At 42.5% G+C, this 27767-nt stretch overlaps 1 protein-coding gene across 2 annotated transcripts in view; it reads right to left on the bottom strand.

The window, feature by feature from the left end:
- Positions 1-12025: 12025 nt before the first annotated feature.
- Positions 12026-27767, bottom strand: part of kmo (kynurenine 3-monooxygenase) — a 60388-nt gene continuing 44646 nt past the window's right edge. For both annotated transcript variants that reach the window (XM_072267031.1, XM_072267032.1), the window contains 5 exons: positions 25809-25866; positions 24847-24929; positions 23121-23222; positions 22969-23028; positions 12026-12691 (listed from right to left, as the gene is read on the bottom strand). In XM_072267031.1, coding sequence (XP_072123132.1) covers positions 12563-12691; positions 22969-23028; positions 23121-23222; positions 24847-24929; positions 25809-25866 — 432 coding nt within the window. In that variant the 3' untranslated portion in view covers positions 12026-12562. The remainder of the gene's footprint in view (positions 12692-22968; positions 23029-23120; positions 23223-24846; positions 24930-25808; positions 25867-27767) is intronic.

Here is a 27767-nt window from a genome sequence, read left to right as displayed (position 1 = left end):
TTGAGGAAAAGTGATATTAAACTGTTATTCAAAATTTTAGCGTTTTGTGTTTTATTTTCTAAACATCCAGTGTCATATTTTAAATCTTACAGAACATTTAGAATCAGATTTAATATCACTGGCACATATTGTGAAATTTGCTAACTTTACAGCAGCAGTACAATGAAATACATGATAAATAGAGAAAAATTGAGTGGCATTAAGTATATGTATGTCTTTTAAACCGTTAAGTTAAAGTACATAGTGCAAAAACAGAAATAAAGTAGTGTTCATGGGTTCAATATCCATTTAGAAATCAGAAGGCAGAGGGGAAGAGGCTGTCCCTCAATTGCTGAGTGTGTGGCTTCAGGCTTTGGTCCCTCCTTCCTGATGATAGCAGTGTGAAGAGGGTGTGTCCTGGGTGGTGGGGATCCTTAATGATAGACACTGCCTTCCTAAGGCACCGTTCCTTGAAGATGTCTTGGGTACTATGGAAGCTAGTACCCATGATAGAACTGATTACAGGTTTCTGCAACTTATTTTGATCCTGTGCTGTAGCAATCCCTCCCCCCCCCCCCCCCCCACCGCCATACCAGATGGTGATACAGCCAGTCAGAATGCTCTCGCCGGTACACTTGTAGAAACTCTAGTGTTTTAGTTGACAATCCAAATCTCAAACTCCTAATGAGATATAGCCGCTGTCTTGAAGTAAGTATTAATCAAAAGTTCAGTCCCAGAGATTAAAATGGAGAATTTGTAATAGGACATGGGGGTGATTGCCCTTACAGAAGCTGTACAATGAAATTAAAGGTCCTGTTAAGAATTTTTTTTAACTTTTTACAGGTTAATTGCAAGTTGCTAAGCACTGCTTTGTAACTGCATTTCACTGGTAATGTCATGGTCTCTCTGTAATGTTTCACTGCTAATATAAGGATTTCTCTGCAGCAGCAGTTATGACTAGGGATAATGGGGGGCTTTGGAATGTGCATCATCTAATGAGAGGCTTGTTGTTCCTTGTGTGTCTGAGAGAAGATATTCAGGAGCTTTTTGTTGGCGAGGGATAAAGGGAGAAGACGCGAGTGGAGAGAGTCGGTAGACCACAGGATGGTGTGGACTTGGAGTGAGTGCCCATGAGTCAACAGTGCTTGGAGGTCGATGGGGAATGAATGGACGGACAACTGTGAGCTCTAACGTGCACAGTAGACTCTTTCATTAGAATGCACCCTTTTGCTTTTTATTTTCTTTTACTAACCCTATAGTCAGATTAAGAATTATAAAGCTCAATTGTTTAATTGCATATGATTACTGTCTGATATTTTGCGGTACGGATTTGTAACTGGGCAACACATCACGCAGCATCCACACAAACGAGATTTCTCAGTCTGGCTGGGCCGGTGGCTGTCTTCCCCTAGCATGCTACTGAACCTGAGGGTTACAGCTTTTAAGAAGCTTAGTTGTTGAATCATGATGAAAGCATGCAGAAAAAAATGTCAATATCTACACAAGATCAGTAGAACTGACTAATGCATCAGTTTCTGTTAGGCTACTAGCGCTATCAACAGATAAGCAGACAGGGGTTACTGCAGAACTGGGAACTTCAGCCTATGGAGCTTTCAACGTGCTCTGTAACTGCCCAGGAGTTTATCAGACGCACTTAGCAGTGCTGAAGTGTTGTGTGCTTAACTATTCAGTACTTAACTTTTATGTAAACTAAACTTGGTGCACTTTGAACAGGAGAAAAGTTTCCACTTAGCACAAAGCAAACAGCAAATTACAGTATGTTTAAATCCTCCCAGATTATGTACTTATACAGGACATGGTACATTATAGGAAGCACATGCATTTAGGCCCATGAGGTTGTGTTGACATTTTAACCGACCCTAGAATCAATCTAACCTTTATCTCCTACTTAACCCTACCATTTTTTTAATCATCCCTGTGCCAAAGTTTAAGTGCCCCTAATGTAACTGCCTCGATCACCACCCCTGGCAGTGCGTTCCATTCACCCACCACTCGGTAAAGAACACACCTCTGACACTATTCGTCCCCCAAACTTTCTTCTAAGCACCTTAAAATGATGCCCCCTTGTATTAACTATTTCTACCCTGGGAAAAAGTCTCTGGCTGTTCACTCTATCTACATCTCTTATGATGCTGTATATCTCTATCAGTCACCTCTCATCATCCTTTGCTCCAAAGAGAAGTCCTAGCTTGCTCAACCATCTTCATGTGTCCTTTAGTCCGGGCAGCATCCTGGCAAATCTTATAAGCACTCTCTCTAAAGCTTCCACACCATTGCTGTAATGACACAAGCAGAACGGAACAAAATATTCCAAGTGTTGTCTAACCATGGTTTTACAGAGCTGCAATATTATTTCACCACTCTTGATCGCAATCCCCCCAACTCATGAATGCCAACACACCACTCTGGGTAAAGAAATTCCTACTAGTCTCCAATCTGAAAGGACACCCCTCTATTCTGGGCTGTGTCCTCCAGTCTTGGACTCCCCCACCACCGGAAACATTCTCTCCACATCCATTCTACCGAGGCCATTCAACATTGGATAGGTGTCAATGAAGTAACCCCTCATTCTTCTTAATTCCAATGAGTAGAGGCCCAGAGCCAGCAAAATCTCTTCGTGTCCCAAGCCTTTCAATTCTGGAATCATTTCTGTAAACAACCTTTGAACCCTTGCCAAAGTTGGCAAATTCTTTCTTCGATTTTTAAAAAGCCCAAAACTGCTCTCAATACTCCAAGTGAAACCTCACCGGTGTTTTATAAAGCCTTCCCATTACATCCTTGCTTTATTATTCTAGTCCTCTCAAAGTAAATGCTAACATTTCACTTACCTTCCTCACCACAGACTCAGCCTGCAAATTAACTTTTAGGAAATCCTGCATGAGGACTTTCAAGTCCCTTTGGGCTTCAGATTTTGAATCTTCTCTCCATTTAGAATATAATCTATGGTTTTATCTTCTACCAAAGTGCACGATCGTACACTTCCCGACACTGTATTCCAATTTCAATTTCTTTGCCCATTCTCCTAATCTGTCTAAATCCTTCTGTAGCCTCTGACCTCAAAACTACCTGCTCCTCCACCTATCTTTGTATCATCTGCAAATTTGGCCACAAAGCCATCAATTCTGTCATTCAAATCATTGACATATAATGTAAAAAGAAGTGGTCCCAACATAGACCCCTGTGGAATACTACTAGTCACCAGCAGCTGACTAGAAAAGGCTATTTATTCCCACTCTGCATCCTTCCAATCAGCCAATGCTCTATCCATGCTAGTATCTTTCTTGTAATACCGTGGGGTTTTAACTTGTTAAACAGCCTCATGAGTGGCAACTTGTAAAAGCCTCCTGAAATTCCAAGTACACAACATCCACTGATTCTCCATTGAATTGACTTTATTACTTACATCCTTCAAATACATGAGTAAAACTCTTTACATCTCTGTTCAAATATGCAATTATAGTAATTTATAATAAATATTATGTACAACAGGATATCCTGCTTGTTAATTCTTCAAAGAATTACAACAGATTTGTCAGGCAAGATTTTCCCTTGAGGAAACCATTCTGGTCTATTTTACCATGTGACACCAAGTGTCCCCAAACCACATTCTTAACAATCAACTCCAAGATGTTCCAACCTCTGAGGTCAGACTATTGGGCCTATAATTTCCTTTCTTCTGCCTCTCTCCCTTCTTGAAGAGTAGAGTGACATTTGAAATTTTTGATTCCTCTGGAACCATGCCAGAATCAAGTGATTCTTGAAAGTTCATCACTAATGCCTCCCAAACTCTTCAGCCACCTCTTTCGAAGCCCTGGGGTGTATACCATCTGATCCAGGTAACTTGCCTAGTATCAGACATTTCAATTTCCCAAGAACCACCTTCCAGGTAATGATAAATTTACACACTCTGCCCCCCTGACACTCTCCAACTTCCAGCATTCTGCTAGTGTCTTCCACAGTGAAGACTGATGCAAAGTACTTTTCAGTTCGTTTGCCATTTCTGTGTCCCTCATTACTACCTCTACACCATTATTTTCCTGTAGTCCAATATCCACTTTTGCCTCTTTATGACTTTATAGTTGCCATCTGTTGGTTTTTAAAAGCTTCCCAATCCTCTAGCTTCCCACTAATTTTTGCCTCTTATATGCCCTCACTTTGGCTCTTACGTTGGCTTTGACTTGTCAGCTACAGTTGTTTCATCCTGCCTTTAGAAGACTACTCCCTCTTTGGGATGTATATATCCAGCATCTTCCAAATTGCTCCCAGAAATTCCAGCCATTGCTGCTCTGCCATCATCCCTGCTAGAGTTCCTTTCCAAGTAATTTTGGCCAGCTCCTCTCTCATGTCTCTGTAACCGCCTTTACTCCACTGTAATCTGACTTGACTTCCCCTTCTCAAATTGCAGGGTAAATTCAATCGTTTTATCATCACTCCCTTTACCTTAAGCTCTCTAATCAATTCCAGTTCATTGCACAACACCCAATCCAGTATAGCAGATCCCCTCGTGGGCTCAACCATGAATAAGAGAAAATCTGCAGATGCTGGAAATCCAAGCAACACACATGGAATGCTGGAGGGACTCAGTAGGCCAGGCAGCATCTATGGAAAAAAGTACAGTCGAAATGTCAATTGTACTCTTTTTCCACAGATGCTGCCAAGTCTGCTGAGTTCCTGCAGTATTTTGTATGTTGGTCCGGGCTTAACCACGAGTTGCTCTTAAAAAGCCATCTCATAGGCATTCTAGAAATTTCCCTCTTGGAATCCAGCACCAACCTGATTTTCCCTATCCATCTGCATTTGAAATTCCCCATGACTATCGTAACATTTCCCTTTTGACATGCATTTTCTATCTCTCATTGTAATCTGTTGACCACGTCTTTACTATTGTCTGGGAAGTCTGTATACAACTCCCATCAGGGTCTTTATACCTTTTGTAGTTCCTTAGCTGTACCCATGATGATTCAACACCTTCTGATCCTATGTCACTTTCTAATGGTTTGATTTCATTTTCTTACCAACAAAACCCCACCACCCCTCTACCTACCTGCCTGTCCTTTTGATACAATGTGTATCTTTGGATGTTATGCTCCCAACTGTAATATTCCTTCAGCCACTATTCAGTGACACCCACAATGTCATACGTGCAAATCTGTAACTGTGCTACAAATTCATCTTCTTTATTCTGTATACTGCGCATCTTCAAATATAACACCTTCAGTCCTGTATTCACCTTTTTCAATTTTTGTCTGCCTTTTACATTGCAACTCATCCTTTTGACTGCAATTTTCCCCTATCATCAGCCTCTCCATGTGAGGAGTCTCACTACACATTGCCTCATTCTCAGCACAATCGCTCTGGTTCATATCCCCCTCCTAAATTAGCTTGAATCCTCCTGGAACAGCTCTAGCAAACCTTCCTGCAAGGATATTGGTTCCCTTTGGGTTCAAGTTTAACCAATCCCTTTTGTACAGGTCATACCTTCCCTAGAAGTGATCCCAATGATCGATAAATCTGAACCTCTGCCCCCTGCATCAGTTTCTCAGCCACACATTCACCTGCCAAATCATCCTATTTTTACCTTCATGTGTGTGGCACAGGAAGCAATTCAGAGGTTATTACCTTGGAGGTCCTGTTTTTCAGCATTCTACCTAGCTCACTAAAATTTCTTTTCAGGACCTCCTCACCTTCATGCACCAGGACTTCTGGCTGTTCACTCTTCCCTTTTAGAATGCTGCGGATCCAATCTGAAGAATTCTTCGTTGCTGTTTCCATAACAATTTTGTTTTACTGGTCAGAGTTGTTAGCCCTGAGCAGAACCCTCTGACCCTGGAGAAACAGTGTGCCACTCTTAGACTATCCTTGACCTGTTTGTCATGGGTGACCCAATCAAACACCAAAGCAGAAAGTCCTAACTCCAACCAAAATAAATTCCTAGGTCATTGAGGCACACGTGCCTCCAAACCACGACAAGGTTGTGGTTCTCTTGGAGACAAATTGAACAGCAGATCCAATTTTCTATTACAACAATGTGTACATGCTATAACATAATCAGAGATTCCTTAAACTTGGGGGCTGTTGCTGCTGCGTTCCATATCTCTACTTTTGCCTGTGATTCTTTCTTACCACATTAGCACAATCTACATCCCTATTTACTAATTATTTGTCCTCACTAATCTTTCCCCTACAACACTGTACCTAATCAGACTATGTTTCTCCAAATCCTCAAATCCTGTCTGTAAGAATCCACTCCAATCTTTTTCCCACCACTGAAGAAAAACTCACTGGTCTTTAATTCCCAGGATTATCCCTACACTCTTTCTTGAACAAAGGAAATCATTTGCGTAATTCCAATTATTTATATCTTAATCATGCTTATTGTAATCTAACTTTATGCTCAATTATTTTTTTTTGGAGAATACATACATGTTAGTGGAGAATATTAGTATTTTTACAGCTTTCTCCTAAACTTCCTGCTGGCAATCTCTTTCTCAATAAAAACCCAGCCAAAAATTTAAGGCAAATAGCAGATAAAGAATATGGACATTTATTGTTTACTTTTATGAAGCAAATTTTGTATTTATTGGAGTTTATGAAAGCAGAAGCCTGTAAGTTTTTAAATATTACATTAATTTAAAGTCACGCCCACATTTTGGAATGTGATTTATTTTTTAATGTACTTAAAAGATGGGAACAATTGAGGAAAGTAATATTTATTTTTCATAATTTCATGCCATACTTGACATGTGGGTGGTGGGAGGGGAGACAGTTTAAACTCCAAACAAGTCTTGCACATTCTTTAAGCATTTTGAGCCTGACATTATATATAGTCTCTGGAAAATTCAACATACTCTTTCAATATGCATTCTCCAATCAACTAATGTGATTGGATTGTCTTTAACGTCTGCTAGGTGAATCTAGCATTGGATGCAGACCGGAGAGGAGGCTTGGAGTCTAGATTTCTCCCCCTAACAGTTGAGCAAGAAGGGATACTAGAGGAACAACAGAAACATTTTTCACATTTGTCAACACCCAATGTGCAGCTCAAAACAATACAGTATCTGTGCTGAGCATGATCCCAAATTAATCTACTTTAATCCATATCCCTGCACACTGATGTGCATATCTAAAAGCCACTTCAACGCCACTATCATATCTGCTTTCACTACCATCCTGGGAGTGTATTCTAGCTACCCACCACACTCTGCATAAACAAAACCCCCCTCCCCCATTCACTTTCTATCGCCATGACAGTTCTGAGTAAAAGTTTCTAGCTGTCTAGAGTGATGGAGGATGAGAGGTGACCTGATAGAGGCGTAAGGTGATGAGAGGCATTGGTTATGTGGGTAGTCAGAGGCTTTTTCCCAGGGCTGAAACGGCTAGCACAAGAAGGCACAGGTTTAAGGTGCTTGGAAGTAGGTACAGAGGAGATGTCAGGGGTAAGTTTTTTTTATGCAGAGAGTGGTGAGTGCGTGGAATGGGCTGTCGGTGACGCTACTGGAGGCGAATATGATAGGGACTTTTAAGAAACTCCCGGATAGGTACATGGAGCTTAGAAAGATAGATGGCTACGGGTAACCCTAGGTAATTTCTAAGGTAAGGACATGTTCGGCACAGCTTCGTGGGCCAAAGGGCCTGTACTGCGCTGTAGGTTTTCTATGTTTCTATGTCTATATCATTCATACTTTCATAAACTTCTACCAGTTTCAAAGGTTCACAATTAATGAAAACTAAAATGTTCCTATATTAATTTGAACAAGGCTAATAACCACATTGTTAGCAACCTTTGTCTGATCTTTCAGCAACATGAGGTGACACACTAGCACTGGAAAATGCACAACTTCTTGATGGCAGCTTCAAGGAATCAAACAGAGGACTCCCCTGCCCCCTCTCCCCCTAAGCCTGCTTTAAAAAGATACTTGCAACATGAGGTTAAGGTGAAAGACATAGGCAGTTACTGAGCAAAAGCCAGGACTTCCAATTCCTGTACATATTCCTACTCAAAAAAAAAAAACACACACACACCTGGCTAGCACAGGAGGTGCTGAGCACTCTGTTATGTTAGCATGAAATTGCCCTTTTGTCAGAGACTCCCATCCTTTTTGAATGAATGCACTACTGGTTTGGTAAATTGGTTTATTATTGTTACAGGTACCAAGGTGGAGTGGAAAAACTTTGTTTTGCATGTCATCCTATGGATCATTTCTCCACAACAGTGCATTGAGGTAGTACCAGGGACAGTAATGAGAGAATGCAGAATGAAGTGTTAAAATCATAGGTAAAGTGCAGTGTGGACAAACAATAAGTTGTAAGGCCGTAATGAGAGATTGGTTGAGAGGTTGAGAATCCACCTTGTCATATTAGGGGATGGTTCACTTCTAACAGTGGGGTAGAAGCTGGCCTTGAGCCCAGTGAGAAGTGTTTTTGTATCTTCTGCCCAGCGGGAGGGGGTTGAAGAGTGAACGCCTGGCATGGGTACAGCTTTGATTATGTTGGCTGCTTAACCAAGACAGTGAAAATTGTGGACAGTCTAGGGTGAGAAAGCTGGTGTCTGTGATGTATTGGCGCATGTCCACATCTCTCTGAAGCTGCTTGTGGTCTTGGGCAGATCAGTTGCCATACCAAGGCACGATGTGTCTGGATTGTATTGATAAAACTGCAGTGATGAAATTAGTGAGGGTCAAAGGAGAAGGCCACATTTCTTTAGCCTCCCGAGGAAGTAATGATACTGGTGAGTGTCCTCGGCACTGGTGTGAACGTGGTCAGAACATGGCCACTATTGATGGTGTTCACTTCGAGGAAAGTGACCCTTTCAGCCCTCAACCTCAGCACTGCTGATGTTAACAGGAGCATGTGCACAACACCAACTCCACCCCTGACTTCCTGAAATTAATGTCCAGCATTTTTGTGTTGCTGACGTAGAGGGAAAAGTTATCATGGCACCATGTTACTAAGCTCGCCATCTCCTCCCTGTACTCTGCCTCATCATTTGAGACATTGTCCACTACGATAACATCATCTGCAGATAGAGTTGGAGCAGAACGTGGCCACACAGTCGAGCGTGTACAGACAGTGGAGTAGGGGACTATTGTTGAGCATTATTGTGGTGGAGGTGTTGTTGCCTGTCCTTACTGGGTACAGTTAGAATTGTTGGAGCATTCATTGCATAACAATATTAACTGCAGAATGTAATACATCAGGAATTCTGCAGATGCTGGAAATTCAAGCAACACACATCAAAGTTGCTGGTGAAGTTGCTTCCCTCCACCCCCTTGTCTTTCTCCCTGGGCCTCCTGTCCCATGATCCTCTCATATCCCCTTTGCCCATCACCTGTCCAGCTCTTGGCTCCATCCCTCCCCCTCCTGTCTTCTCCTATCATTTTGGATCTCCCCCTCTCCCTCCCACTTTCAAATCTCTTACTAACTCTTCCTTCAGTTAGTCCTGACGAAGGGTCTTGGCCTGAAACGTCAACTGTACCTCTTCCTAGAGATGCTGCCTGGCCTGCTGCGTTCACCAGCAACTTTGATGTGTGTTGCAGGATGTAATAGGTGTGCTGGTATTGTGGACAGAGAGGAAGTTATGCAAGGAAAAGCAAAATGAAGGATGTTTCGGATTCACATTTTGTCAGCTAGTACATGGAAGTGCGATGAGGTTCCTGTAGTCAAATGACCGTATGTATGAGGGAGAGAGGGAGATGTGTTGTGTTGTATGTAAATCTGGGTGCCAAAAGGAGGAGAAGTGGAGGCCCAGGCAGAGAAGTTCTGATGCTTGTTCAGCTGGCCTGAGAGTGAAGCTGGATAGCTCAGGGTACTGAGATGATCTGAAGAGCTTGAGAGCAGATTCGGGCTGAGCAACAAAATCTGGGCCTGGAATGAGTTGCTGGGTGGCGTGGTCTAGGCCCAGGGCATTTCGCAGCAGCAGTGCCTGAGTGCTGGTGGGAGGTACAATGTGCTGTTTAGACAATTTAAATGCCAGCCCAGGGTATGGAGCCTTTCACTGTTCCATTGTTGGGTCAATTTAAACGCCAGCCCAGATAGACTGAAAAGACAGGATGCTGGTTGAGATGATTTTGTTCGTTCTCCTCGATGGTCATCCTCATGGTCCAAGGCTGTAAAGACTGCCTGGGTGTTCTGGGGTTTGAATCTGTGGAATTCTCTGCCCAGGGAAGTAGTTGAAGCTTCTTCACTAAGTATATTAAGATACAGTTAGATAGATTTTTACATAGTAGGGGAATTAAGGATCATGGGGAAAAGGCGGGTAGATGGAGCTGAGTTTATGGACAGATCAGCCATGATCTTATTGAATGGTGGGGCAGGCTCGATGGGCTGGGTGGCCTACTCCTGTTCCTGTTTCTTATCTTCTTATCTGCGATAAAGTAGCTTGTGAGCTAGATCGCAGGGAGGCCAAAGAAATCTTTCCAAAGTTGAGTGGAGTCCATGGGCAACACCAGTGGCCCCGGTAACCAAGAAGAATGGGTCTGTCAGGATGTGTGGTGATTTTAAGGTCACAATTAACCCAGTATTGAAAGTAGATCAATATCCTCTGTCTAGGATGGAGGATATCTTTGCAAACCTTTCTGGAGGGAAACACTTCAGCAACGTGGATTTAGCTGAGGCCTACCTACACAGAGATGGAAGAAGAGTCCATAAAGTTTTTCACCATAAACACTCACAAGGCTTTATCACTACAATAGGCTTATTTTTGGGGTAGCATCTGTACCTGCACTCTGGCAGAAAGCTATGGACCAGGTGCTGAAAGGCTGCCCAGGCACTCAGTGTTACCTGGATGACAAGGAACATCTCCAAATTCTCAAGACGGTGTTAAAAAAGATTAGAAGATTATGGGCTCAGAGCTCAACACAATGTATGAATTCTTTAAATCAAGCATCACTTACTATGGCCGTATCATTGACGCACGAGGATTGTACAAGTGTGCTGAGAAAATCAAGCAGTGGTGGATGTCCCAAGGACAAAGACATGTCACAGGTTCAGTCCATTTTAGGATTTGTCAATTACTATAGCAGGTTCTAGCCAAATCTGGCTACTGTGCTCCACCCCCTGAACTGATTAATACAGATCAGAAAGAAATGGCATATGGACAAAGCAGTGTGATGTACTATATTCACACATTATTATCCACATTGTCCAATGAAACTTGCCATTGACTGTTCAGGACACCAACACATCCAGAAGTGTGACTACAACGGTCTGAATCCCTTCCTGCAGTTCTAGAGTTAACTCATGCAACCATCGCGGAGGAGGGCCCAGAACCAGAGACTGTTTCACAACCGCAACTCTCTCCTGCCAAGCAGAGTGCACCCCTTGTCAGGAAAGACATTATCCCACAAGGGTAATAAATCCTCCAATGTTTCTGAACTACCAAACATAACAGACACCACTGTTGATTCAGCTTTCTAATTGAGGATCAGATATGCAACACAAAGACTCCAAAAGGAATTTGGGATAATCTCCATCACTCCAAGTACAATTTTAATTTTTCCACGGTACTTGCCTTGTCAGACTACTTATCCAATACTTAGTTGTGAAAAATTCACAATTTAATCCATCCAGTTAGTTTGCTCCCACCACAAAACTGTGCTGAGTAACTCTCCACTACCATTAACCAGGTTGGCATGATGAATGTTGTACCTCCCAACCAGATCTTTCAGACCTTAAGACAGTTCTAATTTACCATAACCTCACATCTTGCTCCCTCTATAAAGCTCATCCGGAACTTTCCCACCCTATCCAGAACTCACCAAACCTACTAATCTCGCCGCTGGTCTGCCTCGGAGATAAAGTGGAATCTGCAGCCAATGTAAAACATCAGCCTTGTTTTTAAATCCATTCATGGCTTAACCTTTCCCTTTTTATTAGTGATTCACTGTACTGACATTCCAGAGCGTCTGTCCATTTTTATTGTGGGAGTTTGAAGTATATATGTGAGGTAGAATTTGTTATGTCTATCTATCCAAGGTACTTCAGTTGATCAGTAGTGGCATTTGTGTAGTAAAAGTGACCAAACATGTTCCAAGGATTTAACTGTAGGCTTTATTTTTCAATCATATTTACTTTGGTTAACTGGTATTTCTCTTTGTTTTAAGCATTATTGCTGGTGTGGTTATAGAATGCAGGTAAACCATTTTGTAGCACTCTAATTTGGCAGCTATGCCAGCTTCCATGATTTTGAAGGAGATGAGCAGTGGCATTCTACCTGTATCAGAGGACCTCACCTTTCAGACCTTAAGGATCCTATCTAGTTTGTTGAAGGAACATGGTTTCTTGACACAGGACATGATGATAAGTAAATGACAGTAAATGCTCAGCAGGAGCTACCCAATAAACTGACCCACTCTCCTGGCAAGCACTAAGTCTGATTCCGTGAGAAAGGCAGAACAAGGCTAGTGTAATGATTTTTAGAAAGTACTTATTACAGGCAGTGCTAAAATCCTGTGAGTAGTGCATATTTTCTATCAGATCTTTACTTTCTGTACTGAGGAAAATTGAAATGGTAATCTCTTTTTTTTTCTGTTTCAAAACCAGAAAGACTTTCCTTGTCATTTGATTATTTAAAACCAAAGTTCCAGTTCGGCAGCTCCATGGTGTGAAGTGATTTGGGCAAGTATTTGAAGAGAATCACTGTTCCTGTTATTGTAGTGATTACTCCGATAACCAGTAACATGGAATTGATTACCTGAAAGGAAAATAAGGGATTTTACTATCAGCATAGCCACGCGGTTATACTATAGCTTAACACTTTGGCAAGAATCAGGCTACCAGCAACATCTCTTTCAGAGTTAATAGAGAAATTGACAGTGGCAGGACTCAAATTGTCATGAGATCAACTTGATGGACATCAAGTGTGTGTAGAGTTTGTCATTTCATAAGATGTAGGAGCAGAATTGAGCCATTTGGCCCATCAAGTTTGCTCCGCCATTCAATTGTGGCTGATTTATTATCCCTCTCAACCCCAATTCCCTGCCTCCTCCTTGTAACCTTTGATGCCCTCACTAATCAAGAACCTGTCAAGTTTAATTCTCACTCAACCATATGCATGGATACATCCAAACAAAAGTGTTCCTCTAAGTTCAATGTAAAAAAACACAGTACATGCCGTCAACACAATGCATGTAGTTACAATAACAGTCAGAAAATAATTGCACAAGTCTGAGTGGCATTGCTGAAGACTTATCTGCTTTAAATATACTCAAAATATTGGCAATGGGGCCATATATACTCAATATATTTGGCAATGAATACCACAGACTTATCTGGCTTAACAAATTCCTCCTCATCTCTCTTTTAAGTCCAGATTCAGGGAACGTGGGCTTCACAGACTGAGTCAGCATTTAGTTGCTCATCCCTAATTGCCTTTGCAAAGGCGGTGGTGAACTGCTGCAGTACTTAAGAAAGGTACGGGTATACAGCTACAGCACTGACATCAACCTGGCAAAGTGGAAAATTGCCCGGGTATGTCCAGTATACAAGAAACAGGACAAGTTCAACCCAGCCAGTTACTGCCCTATCAGCCTACTTTCAATTATCAGCAAAGAAATGGAGGGATCATCAAAAGTGCTATCATGCAGCACCTACTCAGCAATAACCTACTTACAGATACCCAGTTTTGAGTTCCATCAAGGCCACTCAGCTCCTGACCTTATCACCTCCCTGGTTCAAACATGGACCAAACAGCTAAATACCACAGATGAGGTGAGCGTGATAGCCCTCGACATCAAGGCGACATTTGACTGAGTATGGCATCAAAGTGCCCTAGCTAAGATGGAGCCAATGAAAACCCTCCGCTGGTTGGAATTATACCTGACACAAAGGAAGATGGTTGTGGTGGTTGGAGGTCAATCATCTCATCCTCAGGACATCACTGCAGGAGTTCCTCAGGGAAGTGTCCTAGGACCAACAATCTTTAGGTGCTTCATCAATGACCTTCCTTCTGTCATAAGTTCAAAAGTGGAGATGTTCACAGATAACTGCGACTTCTCAGATAGTGAAGCAGTTCATACCCAAATGCAACAGGACCTGGACAATATCCAGGCTTGGGCTGACACGTGGCAAGTAACATTCGAGCCAGCTATGTGCCAGGCAATGACCATTTCCAACAAAAGAGGCTCTAACCATTGTCCCTTGACATTCAGTGGCATCACTATCACTGAATCCTATACGATCAACATCCTGGTTACCATTGACAGAAAACTGAGCTGGTCTAGCCTTATAAACACAGTGGCTATCAGAGCAGGTCAAAGGCTAGAAATCCTGTAGTGTGTAACTCGTCTCCTGACTCCCCAAAGCCTATCCACCAGGTCAGGAGTGTAATGGAATATTTGCCACTCGCCTGGATGAGTGCAGCTCCATCAACACTCAAGAAGCTTGACACCATCCAGTACAAGGCAGCCCACTTGATTGGTACCCCTTCCACAAGCAACCAGTTACTCCACCATCAATGAACAGTTGCAGCAGTGTGTACCATCTACAAGATGCACTGCAGCAACACACCGAAGTTCCTAAGGCAGCATCTTCCAGACCCACAATTACTACCATCTGGAAGGACGAGACTAGCACATACCTGGGAACACCACCACTTAGAAATTCCCCTCCAAGTTGCTCAGCATCCTAACTTGGAAATATGTAGCCGTTCCTTCACTGGGTCAAAATCATGGAATTCCATCCCCAAAAGCCCTGTGGGTGTACTTACACCTCAGAGACTTCAGCTGTCCAAGGTAGCTCATTGCCACCTTCTTAAGGGCAACTAGAGATGGGCAATAAATGCTGGCTGAGCTGGTGAGCCCACATCCTATAAATGAATAAATAAAAATACACACAATGCTGATAGGGGCAGAAATGTAGGATTTTGTCCCAGCAATGACTAAGGAACAGTGAGAGTGAGGATGACATGTGGGCTTAAAGGCAATTTCCAATTGGTGATGTTCCTACAGTTTTGCTGCCTTACTCTAGCTAGTAGATGTTATGGGTTTGGAAGGTGTTGTTAAGGGGTCTTGCAGAATTGCTACAGTGTATCTTGCAGATGGTACAAACTGCTGCTATTGTGCATTGATAGTGAAGTGTATGAATGACCATGGATTGGGTGCCTATCAAACAAGCTGTTATGTCCTGTATGGGCTTGAACTTCTCAAATGCTATTGAAGTTACACTCATCCAGATTCGAAGCAAGAAGGCCATGAGTGGAATGTCGGAAGGGATTTTCAGAGAGAAGGCATTTTACTACTCTGGGTAAAGAGAGGAAAGACTGCGCAGGTGTGTGATGTCAGCCAGTAGAGAGCGGGAAGAGTTTAAAAAGAAGACCGCCATACACAGCCGGCAGCGGAGCAAGACTGTAGCTCAAACGGAGCTTCGGCGAAGCAGGGTCAAGGCAAAGGACTCATCCTCAGACACCCACAGATAACAGTCTTCGACTTCCCCAGCGGGCTCTTCCCTTTCTCCCGCGGTCCTCTTCCACTAACATCCATTGCTCTGTCATGGCAGGTGAGCTCAGACCCGTGCCATGCTCCTCCTGTAACATGTGGGAACTCAGGAAGGCTGACAGTGTCCCTGAAGACTATGTGTGCAGGAAGTGTGTCCAGCTGCAACTCCTGACAGATGGCATGGCGGCACTGGAGCTGCGCGTGGACTGACTTTGGAGCATCTGAGATGCTGAAGATGTTGTGGATAGCACATTTAGTGAGCTGGTCACACTGCAGTTTAAGGATAGGGAATGGGTGACCAACAGGAAGAGTAGTAGCAGGAAGGTAGTACAGGAGTCTCCTGCGGTCAACTCCCTCCAAAACAGATATACCGCTTTGGAGTCTGTTGGGGGAGATGGCTCATCAGGTGAAGGCAGCAGTAGCCAGGATAATAGCACCATTGGTGGCTCTGCTGAGCATGAGGGCAAGAAGGAGAGTGGCGGAGCTGTTGTTGGAGGGGATTCCATGGCAAGGGGAATAGAGAGGAGCTTCTGTGGCCACAAACAGGACTCCCGTGTGCGTGTGTTGCCTCCTGGGTGCAAGAGTCAGAGATGTCTCGGAGAGGCTGCAGGGCATTCTGAAAGGGGAGAGTGAGCAGTCAGCTGCTGTGGTGTGTGTAGGTACAAATGATACAGGAAGAAAGCGGGACAAGCTGAATTTAGGGAGCTAGGAAATAAATTAAAGAGTCGGACCCCAAAGGTAATCATTTCAGGACTATTACTGGTGCCACATGCTAGCCAGAGTTGGAATAGCAGGATAGCTAGAATGAATATGTGGCTTGAGCAGTGGTGCATGAGGGAGGGTTTCAGATTCTTGGGGCATTGGAACTGCTTCTGGGGGAGGTGGGACCAGTACCATCCGGATGGTCTACATCTGGGCAGGGCCGGGATCAATGTCCTAGGGAGAGTGTTTGCTAGTGCTGTTGGGGAGGCTTTAAACTAATATGGCAGGGGGAGGGGAACCCACACAGAAAAGAGAGAAGTGATGCAGAGACCAAAGCTAGAGTTAGTGAGGAAAAAAGTAAGAGCAGAGTGCATAAAAGTAAAAAGCAAAAATTGCATAGGTCACTAGATTCTAAAAGGACAATAAGTATAAGGGCACTTTATCTAAATGCCCGTAGTATTAGAAAAAAGGTTAGTGAACCTGTCACACAGATCAGTACCAACGCATATGATTTAGTGGCCATTACAGAAGCCTGGTTGCAAGGTAGAGATGACTGGGAATTAAATATCCAAGGGCATCAGGTAATACGGAAAGATAGGCGGGAAGGCAGAGGAGGTGGGGTGGTGATCTTGATTAGAGGTGAGATCAGGGCAATTGTGAGAGACGATATTTGATCTACGGAGCAGAATGTTGAGTCCATCTGGGTAGAGATTAAAAATAGTAAAGGAAAAAAAAATCACTGGTGGGTGTTGTCTATCGGCCACCTAATAAAAATATTGCAATTGCAGAGGCGATTAACCAAGAAACTACTGAAACTTGTAAGAACGGAATGGCAGTTGTCATGGGGGATTTTAACTTCCACATAGATTGGATGAATCAGGTTGGTCAAGGAAGTCTTGAGGAGGACTTCATAGAATGCATCCGTGATGGCTTTCTTGAGCAGCATGTTAGTGAACCTACAAGGGAAAATACTATCTTAGATCTAATCCTGTGCAATGAGACAGGTAAGATTAGCGATCGTGTAGTCAGGGATCCTCTTGGAAAGAGTGATCACAGTATGATTGAATTTCGCATTCAGATGGAGGATGAAATAGATCTAAAACTAGTGTATTATTCTTGAACAAAGGAGACTACAACGGGATGAGGGAGGAGTTGGCTAATGTGGATTGCGAGCACAGGCTATTTGGTAGGACAGTTGAGGAACAGTGGAATACTTTCAAAGAGATTTTTCACAGTGCTTAACAAAAGTATATTCCAGTCAAAAGTAAGGACAGTAAGTGTGGGGAGAGTCAGCCTTGGATAACTAAGGAAATAAAAGATAGTATCAAATTAAAAGCTCATGTACAAAGTCACAAAGAGTAGTGGGAGACTGGAGGATGAGGAAAACTTTAAAAAGGAACAGAGAACAACTAAACAAGAAATAAGGAAAGGGAAGAGAGAGTATGAAAGTAAATTTAGCACAAAATATGAAAACAGATAGCAAAAGTTTTTATAAATATATAAAGCGGAAGAGTGTGGCTAAAGTCAACGTAGGTCCCTTGGAAGATGAGAAGGGGAAATTGATATTGGATGATAAGGAAATGGCTGAGGCATTGAACGACTATTTTGTGTCGGTCTTCACGGTGGAGGACACATCTAATATGCCAATATGTTACGGACGAAATGGGAGGTGAGGACCTCGATAAAATCAAGGTCACTAAAGAGATAATGATGAGCAAACTAGAGGGCCTGAAGGTAGATAAGTCCCCTGGTCCTGATGGGACGCATCCCAGGGTGCTGAAGGATTTGACAGAGGTTATAGTAGATGCATTGGTAATCATTTATCAAAACTCTCTGGACTCTGGGCAGGTCCCGGCGGAGTGGAATACGGCAAATGTCATGCCACTTTTTAAAAAAGGATGTAGGCAAAAGACAGGCAATTATACGCCGGTTAGCTTAACGTCTGCAGTCGGGAAAATGCTTGAAGCTGTCATTAAGGAAGAAATAGCGAAACATTTAGAAAGCAGTGGTTCCATTAGACAGATGCAGCATGGATTCAGAAAGGGCAGGTCCTGTTTGAGGACATAATGAGTTCAGTGGATAGAGAGGAACAGGTGGATGTCGTATACTTGGATTTCCAGAAGGCGTTCGATAAGGTGCCACACAAGAGACTTATAAATAAGATACAGATGCATGGGGTCGAAAGAAGTATATTAGCATGGATAGTGGATTGGTTAACCAATAGAAGGCAGAGAGTTGGTATAAATGGGTGTTTCTCCGGTTGGCAAGTCAGTAGTGAGTGGGGTGCCGCAAGGGTCGGTGCTGGACCGGCAGCTGTTTACCATTTACATTGATGATTTGGAAGAGGGGACTGAGTGTAGTGTAGCAAAATTTGCTGATGACATTAAACTGAGTGGAAAAGCAAATTGTACGGAGGATGTGGAGAGTCTGCAGAGGGATATAGATAGGTTAAGTGAGTGGGCCAAGGTCTGGCAGATGGAATACAATGTTGGTAAATGCGGGATCATCCACTTTGGAAGGAATAATAGAAGAGCAGATTATTATTTAAATTGTGAAAGATTGCAGCATGCTGTTATGCAGAGGGACTTGAGAGTGCTTGTCCATGAATCGCAAAAAGTTGGCTTGCAGGTACAACAGGTTATTAAGAAGACACACAGAATGTTGGCCTTCATTGCTGGAGGGATTGAATTCAAGAGCAGGGAGGTCATGCTGCAACTATATAGGGTACTGGTGAGGCCGCAGTACTGGAGTACTGTGTGCAGTTCTGGTCTCCATACTTGAGGAAGGATATTCAGGCTTTGGAGGCAGTGCAGAGAAGGTTCACCAGGTTGATTCCAGGGATGAAGGGGTTAACCTATGAGACGAGATTGAGTCACCTGGGACTATACTCTCTGGAGTTCAGAAGAATGAGTGGGGATCTTATAGAAACATACAAAATTCTGAAAGGGATAGATAAGATATAAATAGGAAAGTTGTTTTCAATGGCAGGTGAGACTAGAACTAGGGGACATTGCCTCAAGATTCAGGGGAGAAGATTTAGGACGGAGATGAGGAGAAACTGTTTTTCCCAGGGAGTGGTGAATCTATGGAATTCTCTGCCCAGGGAAGCAGTTGAGGCTTCCTCACTAAACATACTTAAGAAACAGTTAGATAGGTTTTTACATAGTAAGGGAATTAAGGGTTAGGGGAAAAGGCAGGTAGATGGAGCTGAGTTTATAGACAGATCAGCCATGATCTTATTGAATGGCGAGGCAGGCTCGATGGGCCAGATTGCTTACTCCTGCGCTTATTTCTCATGTTCTTTTGCTCTTAAGTGGAGAAAATTCGACCACACCCCTGACCTGCGCTTCACAGATGGCAGATACACTTTGAGAGTCAGAAGGAGAATTAATTGTTATTGGATTCCTTGTCTAAGACCTATTCTTGTAGCCGCATTGTGTATAGAGTCATAGAGAAGTACACCAGGCCATCAGACTGATTAAATCACACTGATACAATTGTATTTCTATGCTATATTGACTGTCTTGTTGTACACACTATTTATTACAAATTACTATAAATTGCACACTTAGACAAAGACATAAAGATTTTTACTCCCCATGTACGTGAAGGGTATAAGAAATAAAGTTTTTTCAATTCAATTCAATTCACAGAAACAGGCCCTTTGGCCGATCCAGTCTATGCTGAAGCATTTAAACTGCCTACTCCCATCAACCTGTACCGTGACCATAGCCCTCCAAACCCCTACCATCCATGTACCTGTCAAAACCTCTGAAACATTCAAATCTTACACTGGCAACTCGTTTCACACTCTCATGAGCCTCTGAATGAAGACGATTCCCCTCATGTTCTTCTTAAACTTTTCACCTTTCACCCTTAACCCATGATCTCCGGTTCTAGTCTCACCCAACCTCAGTGGAAAAAGCCTGCTTGCATTTACCCCATCTCCTGTATTCAGTACTTTGATCAATGAAGACCAATGTGCCAAAAGCTTCATTTAATTGAATTTATTTAAATCTTACATCCATCCCACAACACGAGGGAGTAAAAATCCTTGCATTATGACTCTGTTGCAATGTACAGACATGGGAGTTTATAAGTCTGATGGCTTGAAGAAAGAAGCTGTCCCATAGCCTGTTGGTCCTGGCTTTAATACTGCGGTAGCATTTGCCAGACAGAAGCAGCTGGTTGGGGTGATTGGTGTCCCTGATGATCTTCCAGCCCTTCTTTATGTACCTGCTGCTATAAATATCCTCAATGGAGGGAATTTCACACCCACCAATGTGCTGAGCTGTCCGTACCACACTCTGCAGTGCCCAGTGACCGAGAGTGGTGCAGTTCCCGTACCAGGTAGTGATACAGCCAGTCACGATGCTCTCAATGGTATCCCCGTAGAAGGTCTTGAGGAATTTTGTCTGAGGTCTTAAAATCTGTCTCCACAGTCGCTCGACTATCTGCTCTGGCACTTTGGTTTCCATCACTCTGCAACTCTAGTTTAAATCCCACCCCCACCCCCACCATGCAGCACTAGCAAACCTTCCCACTTGCTGAGGACTCAAGCCAAGATGTCCCAGGCTCTGGTACCTCCGAGGCAACACACCATCTGGAAATCTCATTCTTGTTCACAGAACCTCCTTTCTGTTCTCTCAACTAATGAATCCCTTGTCACCACAGCTCGCCTCTTCTCCCCACTTCCCTTCTGAGTTGCTGAGCCACTCTCAGTGCTAGAGACCTGACTGCTGTCATCCCCCCCCAACAGCACCCAATGTGATATACCTATTGTTGATTGGCTGCTTAACCCCTTTCTGCTTCCTGAGTTTCCTGTGTCTGCACCTTGGGTGTAACTACCTCTCTATGGCCTATCCATCACCTCCGCAGCCTCCCAAACGATGCAAAGTTCATAGAGTTCCAGCTCCACCTCCTTAACATGGATTGTTAGAAGCTGCAGTTGGATGCACTTCCTGCACATGAAGTCTTCAAGAACACTGGAAGATCATGACACTTCCAAGCATTCCACTATCGTGCCTGGCCTACCTACTATTTTATTTTTGTCTTCTCTGACTGAAGCCTCTCCTCGTAGAAGCCTCAAAAATCTGTCCACTCCACTTGCCCCTGCCTTACTTTAATTTGTTCTTGTCAATCAATCCTGAATGCTGATTGGGTGCTGCTCAAAGCGTCAAACTGCTATGAATCACTGCCTTTTCTATTCAATCGGCCACCCTGTGTGAACCACATCTTCTCAGGCTTCTGATGTCTGATTGGGTGCTGCTGAAAGCTATATGGCTATTGAAGTTGAGTTTCTGGCTAATGGTAACTGCAGTATATTAATAGCTGGGGATTCAGTAATGGTAATGCCATTCAATATTAGCAGGTGATTGCTGATTTTGTCTCATCGGCTATCACTGACAGACATTTTTATGGTGTGGCTGTTACCTGCCACCTATCAGCTCAGACAGGTCCTGCTGGATTTGGATTGCCCTTTCTTAACAGAGATATTGTGAATGATACTGAAGAATGTGAGATCACCAACAAACTGAAGACAGTTGGGCCTAGGCCACCAACCTGAGGAATGCCAGCAGAGATGTCCTGTAGTGGAGACGATTGATGTACAAATCACCTCAACCATCATCATTTGTACTAGGTATGATTCCAACTAGCTTTCCCCTCCATTCATATTGAATCCATTTTAGCCAAGACTCCTTGATGCTAAATGCCATCAATTGCTTTTTGATATCAAGAGCAGTTATTCTCTCGCTTCCTCTAGAATTCAGTTCTATTGCCAATATTTGGACAGAGGCTATAATGAGGTCCAGAGCCAAGAGACTTTGGCATAAGCCTAAGTGAGTTTAGTGTGTTGTTGCTGAGTGTTGCTTGATAACCCCTTCTGTTACTTTGCTGATGCTCACGTCCCCATTGACACTTAGCAATGTTTATCAATGCACTATAGAAAGCATCCTCTCCGGAAGCATCATGGCTTAGTACAGGAACTGCACTGCACCTGACCGCAAGAAATTGCAGAGTCACGGACATAAACCAGCTTCCCCTCCATAGATTGTCTACACTTCTCATTGCCTCAGTAAAGCAGCCAGCATAATCAAAAACCAAATTCATCCCCTCTTCCTTTATGCAGTAGATACCATACCCTGACCATCCATGTACCACCGAGCTCAAGGACAGCTTCTATCCATTGTGTAAGACTATGATAAGTTGGACTCATAAGCACACAATCTACATTATGATCTTGCACATTGTTGTCTACCTGCACTGCACTTACTCTGTAGATGTTACACTTTATTCTGCATTGTGTTATTTTCTTTAACTTTGATCTACCTCAATGCATCCTGACTGATTTGATCTGTATAAGCAGTATGGAAGAAAACCTTTTCACTGTACCTCATTATGATAAACCAATACCACACAAATGGGCTGGTAGTTGGCTGGGTTGGATTTGACTTTTGTGGGCTAGTCAACAATCATGATTCCACTATCATGATGTCATGATGTCATGTGATTTTCCACTATCATGATGTCATGATGTCATGTGATTTTCCACTATCATGATGTAATTTGAAATGAAGGTAACCTAACTATGTCTACCTGCCCTCACCAATGTGAAACTGGTAAGTGAAGCACAGTATTTAGTGAAGTTTTATTCAGTACACTGTTGCTTTTGGAATCACCAACACAGTGACCATACACTCCTGCCTATGCATGAGATTTGTACAGAATTTTAACTGGAAAATGGAATCCTTACTTATTATTATATTATCTTCAGATTTTCAGAATGAGTCAGTTTTTTTTACAAATTAGAATATAAAATGTTAAAACTTGATACCTTGCGCTGCCACTGATTGCGTTTTATCACCTCATTGTAACGTATTCTGCTAAAAGTCACCTAAAACGAAAGAGCAATAAAAAGAATGGAAGCTGATGTGATTGCTTCATCTTGTATAATACACAGAGTTTAGAAACTGAAACTTATCTCACCATGGTGTATAATGGCACAATGGTGTTCGGCAAACAGAAGTGGAGGAAGTTATCTACGTATTTACGGAAAATAAACCACTTTGAGTTCACGTGCTTACGCATCTAAAAGCAAACAGACAGAAAACACATTCAAAATCATTTTACAATGTTAACCAAAAACTGAAGCGTGAATACGTGATGCAAAAATATCTTCCACATGAATGTAATGTTAGCTGAGCACCAGTTAGAAAGTGGTTTTGGAGATATTTAGGACATAGAATAGTACAGCACATTACAGGCCCTTCAGCCCATGTTGTGCCGACCCTCAAACCCTGTCTCCCATATAACACCCCACTTTAAATTCCTCCATATACCTGTCTAGTATTCTCTTAAACTTCACTAGTATATCTGCCTCCACCACTGACTTAGGCAGTGCATTCCACGCACCAACCACTCTCTGAGTAAAAAACCTTCCTCTAATATCCTCCTTGAACTTCCCACCCCTTACCTTAAAGCCATGTCCTCTTGTATTGAGCAGTGGTGCCCTGGGGAAGAGGCACTGGCTATCCACTCTATCTATTCCTCTTATTATCTTGTACACCTCTATCGTGTCTCCTGTCATCCTCCTTCTCTCCAAAGAGTAAAGTCCTAGCTCCCTTAATCTCTGATCATAATTCATACTCTCTAAACCAGGCAGCATCCTGGTAAATCTCCTCTGTACCCTTTCCAATGCTTCCACATCCTTCCTATAGTGAGGTGACCAGAACTGGACACAGTACTCCAAGTGTGGCCTACCCAGAGTTTTATAGAGCTGCATCATTTAGTATTTCATTGTCATGTCCAGGGGGGTGGGGAGGTGGGGGGGGGGGTGGAAAAGAGAGGAGAGGGGAATTGTGATAGCACAGAAGGAGTGTTCCTCCTGGTTTCACCCTCTCCTCTGCAAGTCCTTCACAATTTCTTGGATTGGAAGTGGCTGTTTTCTGGCCCTTTCACAACCAGTGACCTGCAGAGTTTGTCCGGGTGGTGTCCGGTTAGTAACATCATGTCTCCATACAACAAGAAAGAGCTTTCAAGTCAAAGCAAGTTCACTGAGCAATCCCATCCCCCTTTCATTTCCCCCCAAAACCTTTCCTCCCCAAATTCCAGTAACTTCTACCACCCACACTTTACTAGGGGCAATTTACAGTGGCCAATTAACCTATCAACCCACAAATCTTAAAAATGTGGGAGGAAATCCCGAACAAGCCCACACGGTCACTGGGAGAACATGCAAAATCCACCCAGTTAGCATCAGAGGTCTAGATTACAGCCTGGTCACTGGAGCTGTAAGCCATTAGCTCTACCAACTACAATGCTGCCTCCCTGATTTATTGAAGACTAAGGGCCTCATGCTAAAATATATTTCTTGGCCTCAAGGGTTTGTAGCTGAGACAAATCTGATACTGAATAAAATCCATTCTCTATCCATGCTCCCTTAGAAATGATCCGATATTATTCAGAAGCTACATTATCCCAGCCTTCACAGACGCACAAACAGACCCTCATAAGCACAAACTAGAATTAAGTTGCTCTTGAACAGACCTTGCTTTAATCAACTACCATTCCAAACAATCAGTATTGCACAATGGTCCGTCCATGTGATCTGAAGATGCAAAGTTCAGAAAGCAAAAGAATCCAGACTCGAAATCCTGTCATCAAGTTATTACATGCTTATTACAGGTAGAATTCTTGAACCTGTGTACCCTACCTCCACGTAGTTGTACATAGCCAGATCACTTATTGCATGATCATCGGGCACACGCAGCCTTGAAAACTCAGGAAGACACTTAGCTGCAATGCAGAACAAAACACATTTCAAAAAAGGTGATAGGTGAAGCCATGTGAATGGGAAGGGTTAAGGGCTGCAGGAGAAGGAATCTGATAGAAGAGGAGAATGTACTGAAGGAGAAAGGGAAGGGAGGGGACCTGGGAATGTGATAGGCGGTGAGAAGAGGCAAAAGGCCAGGTTGGGGAATAGAGGAAGGGAGGGGAGGGAAAATACAAAAGCTTGAAAACACCAGGCTCAAGTACAGCTTCTACCTCACCATTTTAAGACTATTGAATGGTTCTCTTGTACAACAAAATGGACTCTTGTTCTCATAATCTACCTCTATGTACTGGGCCTTTTTCTGGAGCTGTTACATTTTATTCTGCATTTAGTTATTGTTTTACCTTGTTCTACCTTGATGGACTATGTAATGATTTGAAATGCATGAACAGTATGCAATGAAAGCTTTTCACTTCATCTCGGTACATGTAAATGATTTCCAAGTATTTGAAAATATACCATTAGGAATGCGTTAAGTTTGAATTCGGATAGGTTATTAAAGCACAGATGTGCACATTTGAATTAAAGTAGCTGTATCAACATTGTAATACTTATATTTCTAGTCTCACAGGTTACAGGTGGATATTTTGGGTATTTAGTTTTGGAAAAGTGCTCTCTCAAAGTTTTTCCAGCTGCTGATTTTAACAGACTGGGACCTCTGCAGTGCACTGAGATGGAAGTCTACTCTTACCGAATGAAATTCCAGGGTACATCACGTGAAACTATTGCAAGTTCATCAGATGGGGACCATAGCGAAACCTACAATGTGCATACTAATGATGTTATGGGAGAAAGATGATAATATTGCAACATTGGAATGTCCACAAGATCTATAGACTTACACAGGTCATTGTTAAACTGGTCCATTAATTCATCGAAGACAATGCAGTCTTCAAAGCCCTTGAGAAAAAGGAAGAAAATAAAAGCAATTGAAACTTCAATAACAGAAGCAGATTTCCCTCTTCACATGCTCACCATGAAAATGGATTAGCTCCAACGTATATTTGAATCTTCTCATTCTATGTTCAATACACCATTATTTGTAATTTCCTACATCAAATGGAGTGTCTAAAGGTGCATGCACTCATAACTAAACAATTATTTTACTTTCTAGCTCAAACTAGTAACTGAAGATATCTTCAGAAAAATATAGCTTTACTCACACCACTTGTATGCAGAACATCAGACATTTATTAAATTATTCTCACAGACCTTTCTTATAAAAAAAGGGATCAACATGAATCTAACCTTTTCATGCCAAGATTTTTCCTTCAAACTGCTCTTGTGATTAATCATTTCTGTTGCTTGGCACGAAAGATAAGAAGTCCTCCTAGTATTGGCCAAGGAGTTAAAGTTTAAAGCACCATGCTGAACGATACCTCACATAGTGCCAGCCACAAACAGAAAAATGGACTAATGTAGCAATCCGAATAATGGTCTCAGAAATCAGAAATACAATTTATTCTAAGAAATTAGTAAGTTATTCAGGACAGCCACTTATTTGGGACAGCTCTTAAAGAACAAAAGCTAATTGAGAAAATCACCAGGATTCTTTTTACTTAGAACATTAGAAAGCTCTTGAAAAGAAACAGGCCATTCGGCCCAAGAAAGCTTGCCAAATTCCTGTTCGCATAGTGTGTTGAAATAACTAAGTTTAGATTTGAAAATCCATCAGGTACTACTCTCAACCACACAAGTAGGTAGCTTGTCCAACTCGCTGTGTGAAGAAATGCTAGTTTGAAATCTCCCCTTAACCAGGCTCCACCTATGGCCCTGTGTCCTTCATGATGGGTTAATTTTGAAGTAACACCTGGCATCCACCTTACTTATACCCTCAAAGAGCTTGAATGCTTCTCTCATGTCTCCTCTCATTCTATATCTACTTAAGCTAAAAAGATTTACTTCTTTCAGTCTTTCTTCATAGCTCATACCCTGCAGATCTGGAGTGAGTCCAGTCGCCCTTCTCTGAACTCATTAAGTCACTAAGCCAATTAATCAGGATAAAGACTGCCACCGAACAGTTTCTAACATGTGTCAGTTGTGTGCACTTGTGTGGCTGTTAGACGCTATGCCATGCTTACAGCAAACAGTTTTTAAACAGCGTCAGTTGTGCATATCAAAAAGCAGTACTTTATGTCACCGATAGTTACGAGAAATAAGCAGCAAGACAATTCAGAGCTGTTTTGCTCTCTGCAGTTTCAAGCATTATTTAGGCTTGGAGATGCGAGAAATGGCTGAAAGTGAGAATGAAATGATTTCACTACTTCCGGTTAGGAACTACGAAGAATTTGAAGGTGTCGACAATTACCTTGAATGTTACAATGAAAGGGAAGATTTAGAGGCTGTAGTCATCAAAAGCATTGTAGGAAGGCAGTCCATTATCTGCACTAGGTGTCTGCACTGACTTTGTTCATTTACAGTCAATCAAAAAATACGGCAGCATACACTGGATGAAATACACTTTTTTTAACTATTGAGAACTAATAGAGTTTTATAGTACTTTAGTAGTAGCCCAATTTGTTCTGTATTTCATTTAAATACTTCAATGTTACTCAGTTGAATTTTAGTTTGTCTTTTTTATACCTTTAACTATTCTCATAAGACTTCAGCTCATTGGGACAGCCGTTTTGGGCTAAAATGTACTGGTCCCGATGTGTCCCAATTAATAGAATCCACCACATTTCACTGCCATAAGTAGAATAAAATTTCAATGGTCACCTTCGGATAGAATTATCCCAAATGAAATAATGAAACAATGTGCAGATAATTAGCGGAAGGTACAATATAATAAAAAATTAGCT

The sequence above is a fragment of the Mobula birostris genome, chromosome 8 (genome assembly GCF_030028105.1).
Source record: "Mobula birostris isolate sMobBir1 chromosome 8, sMobBir1.hap1, whole genome shotgun sequence".
Classification (NCBI taxonomy): Eukaryota; Metazoa; Chordata; class Chondrichthyes; order Myliobatiformes; family Myliobatidae; genus Mobula; species Mobula birostris.
The sequence above is the reverse complement of the archived record's forward strand: the minus strand, read 5'-3'. Positions and strand labels throughout refer to the sequence as shown.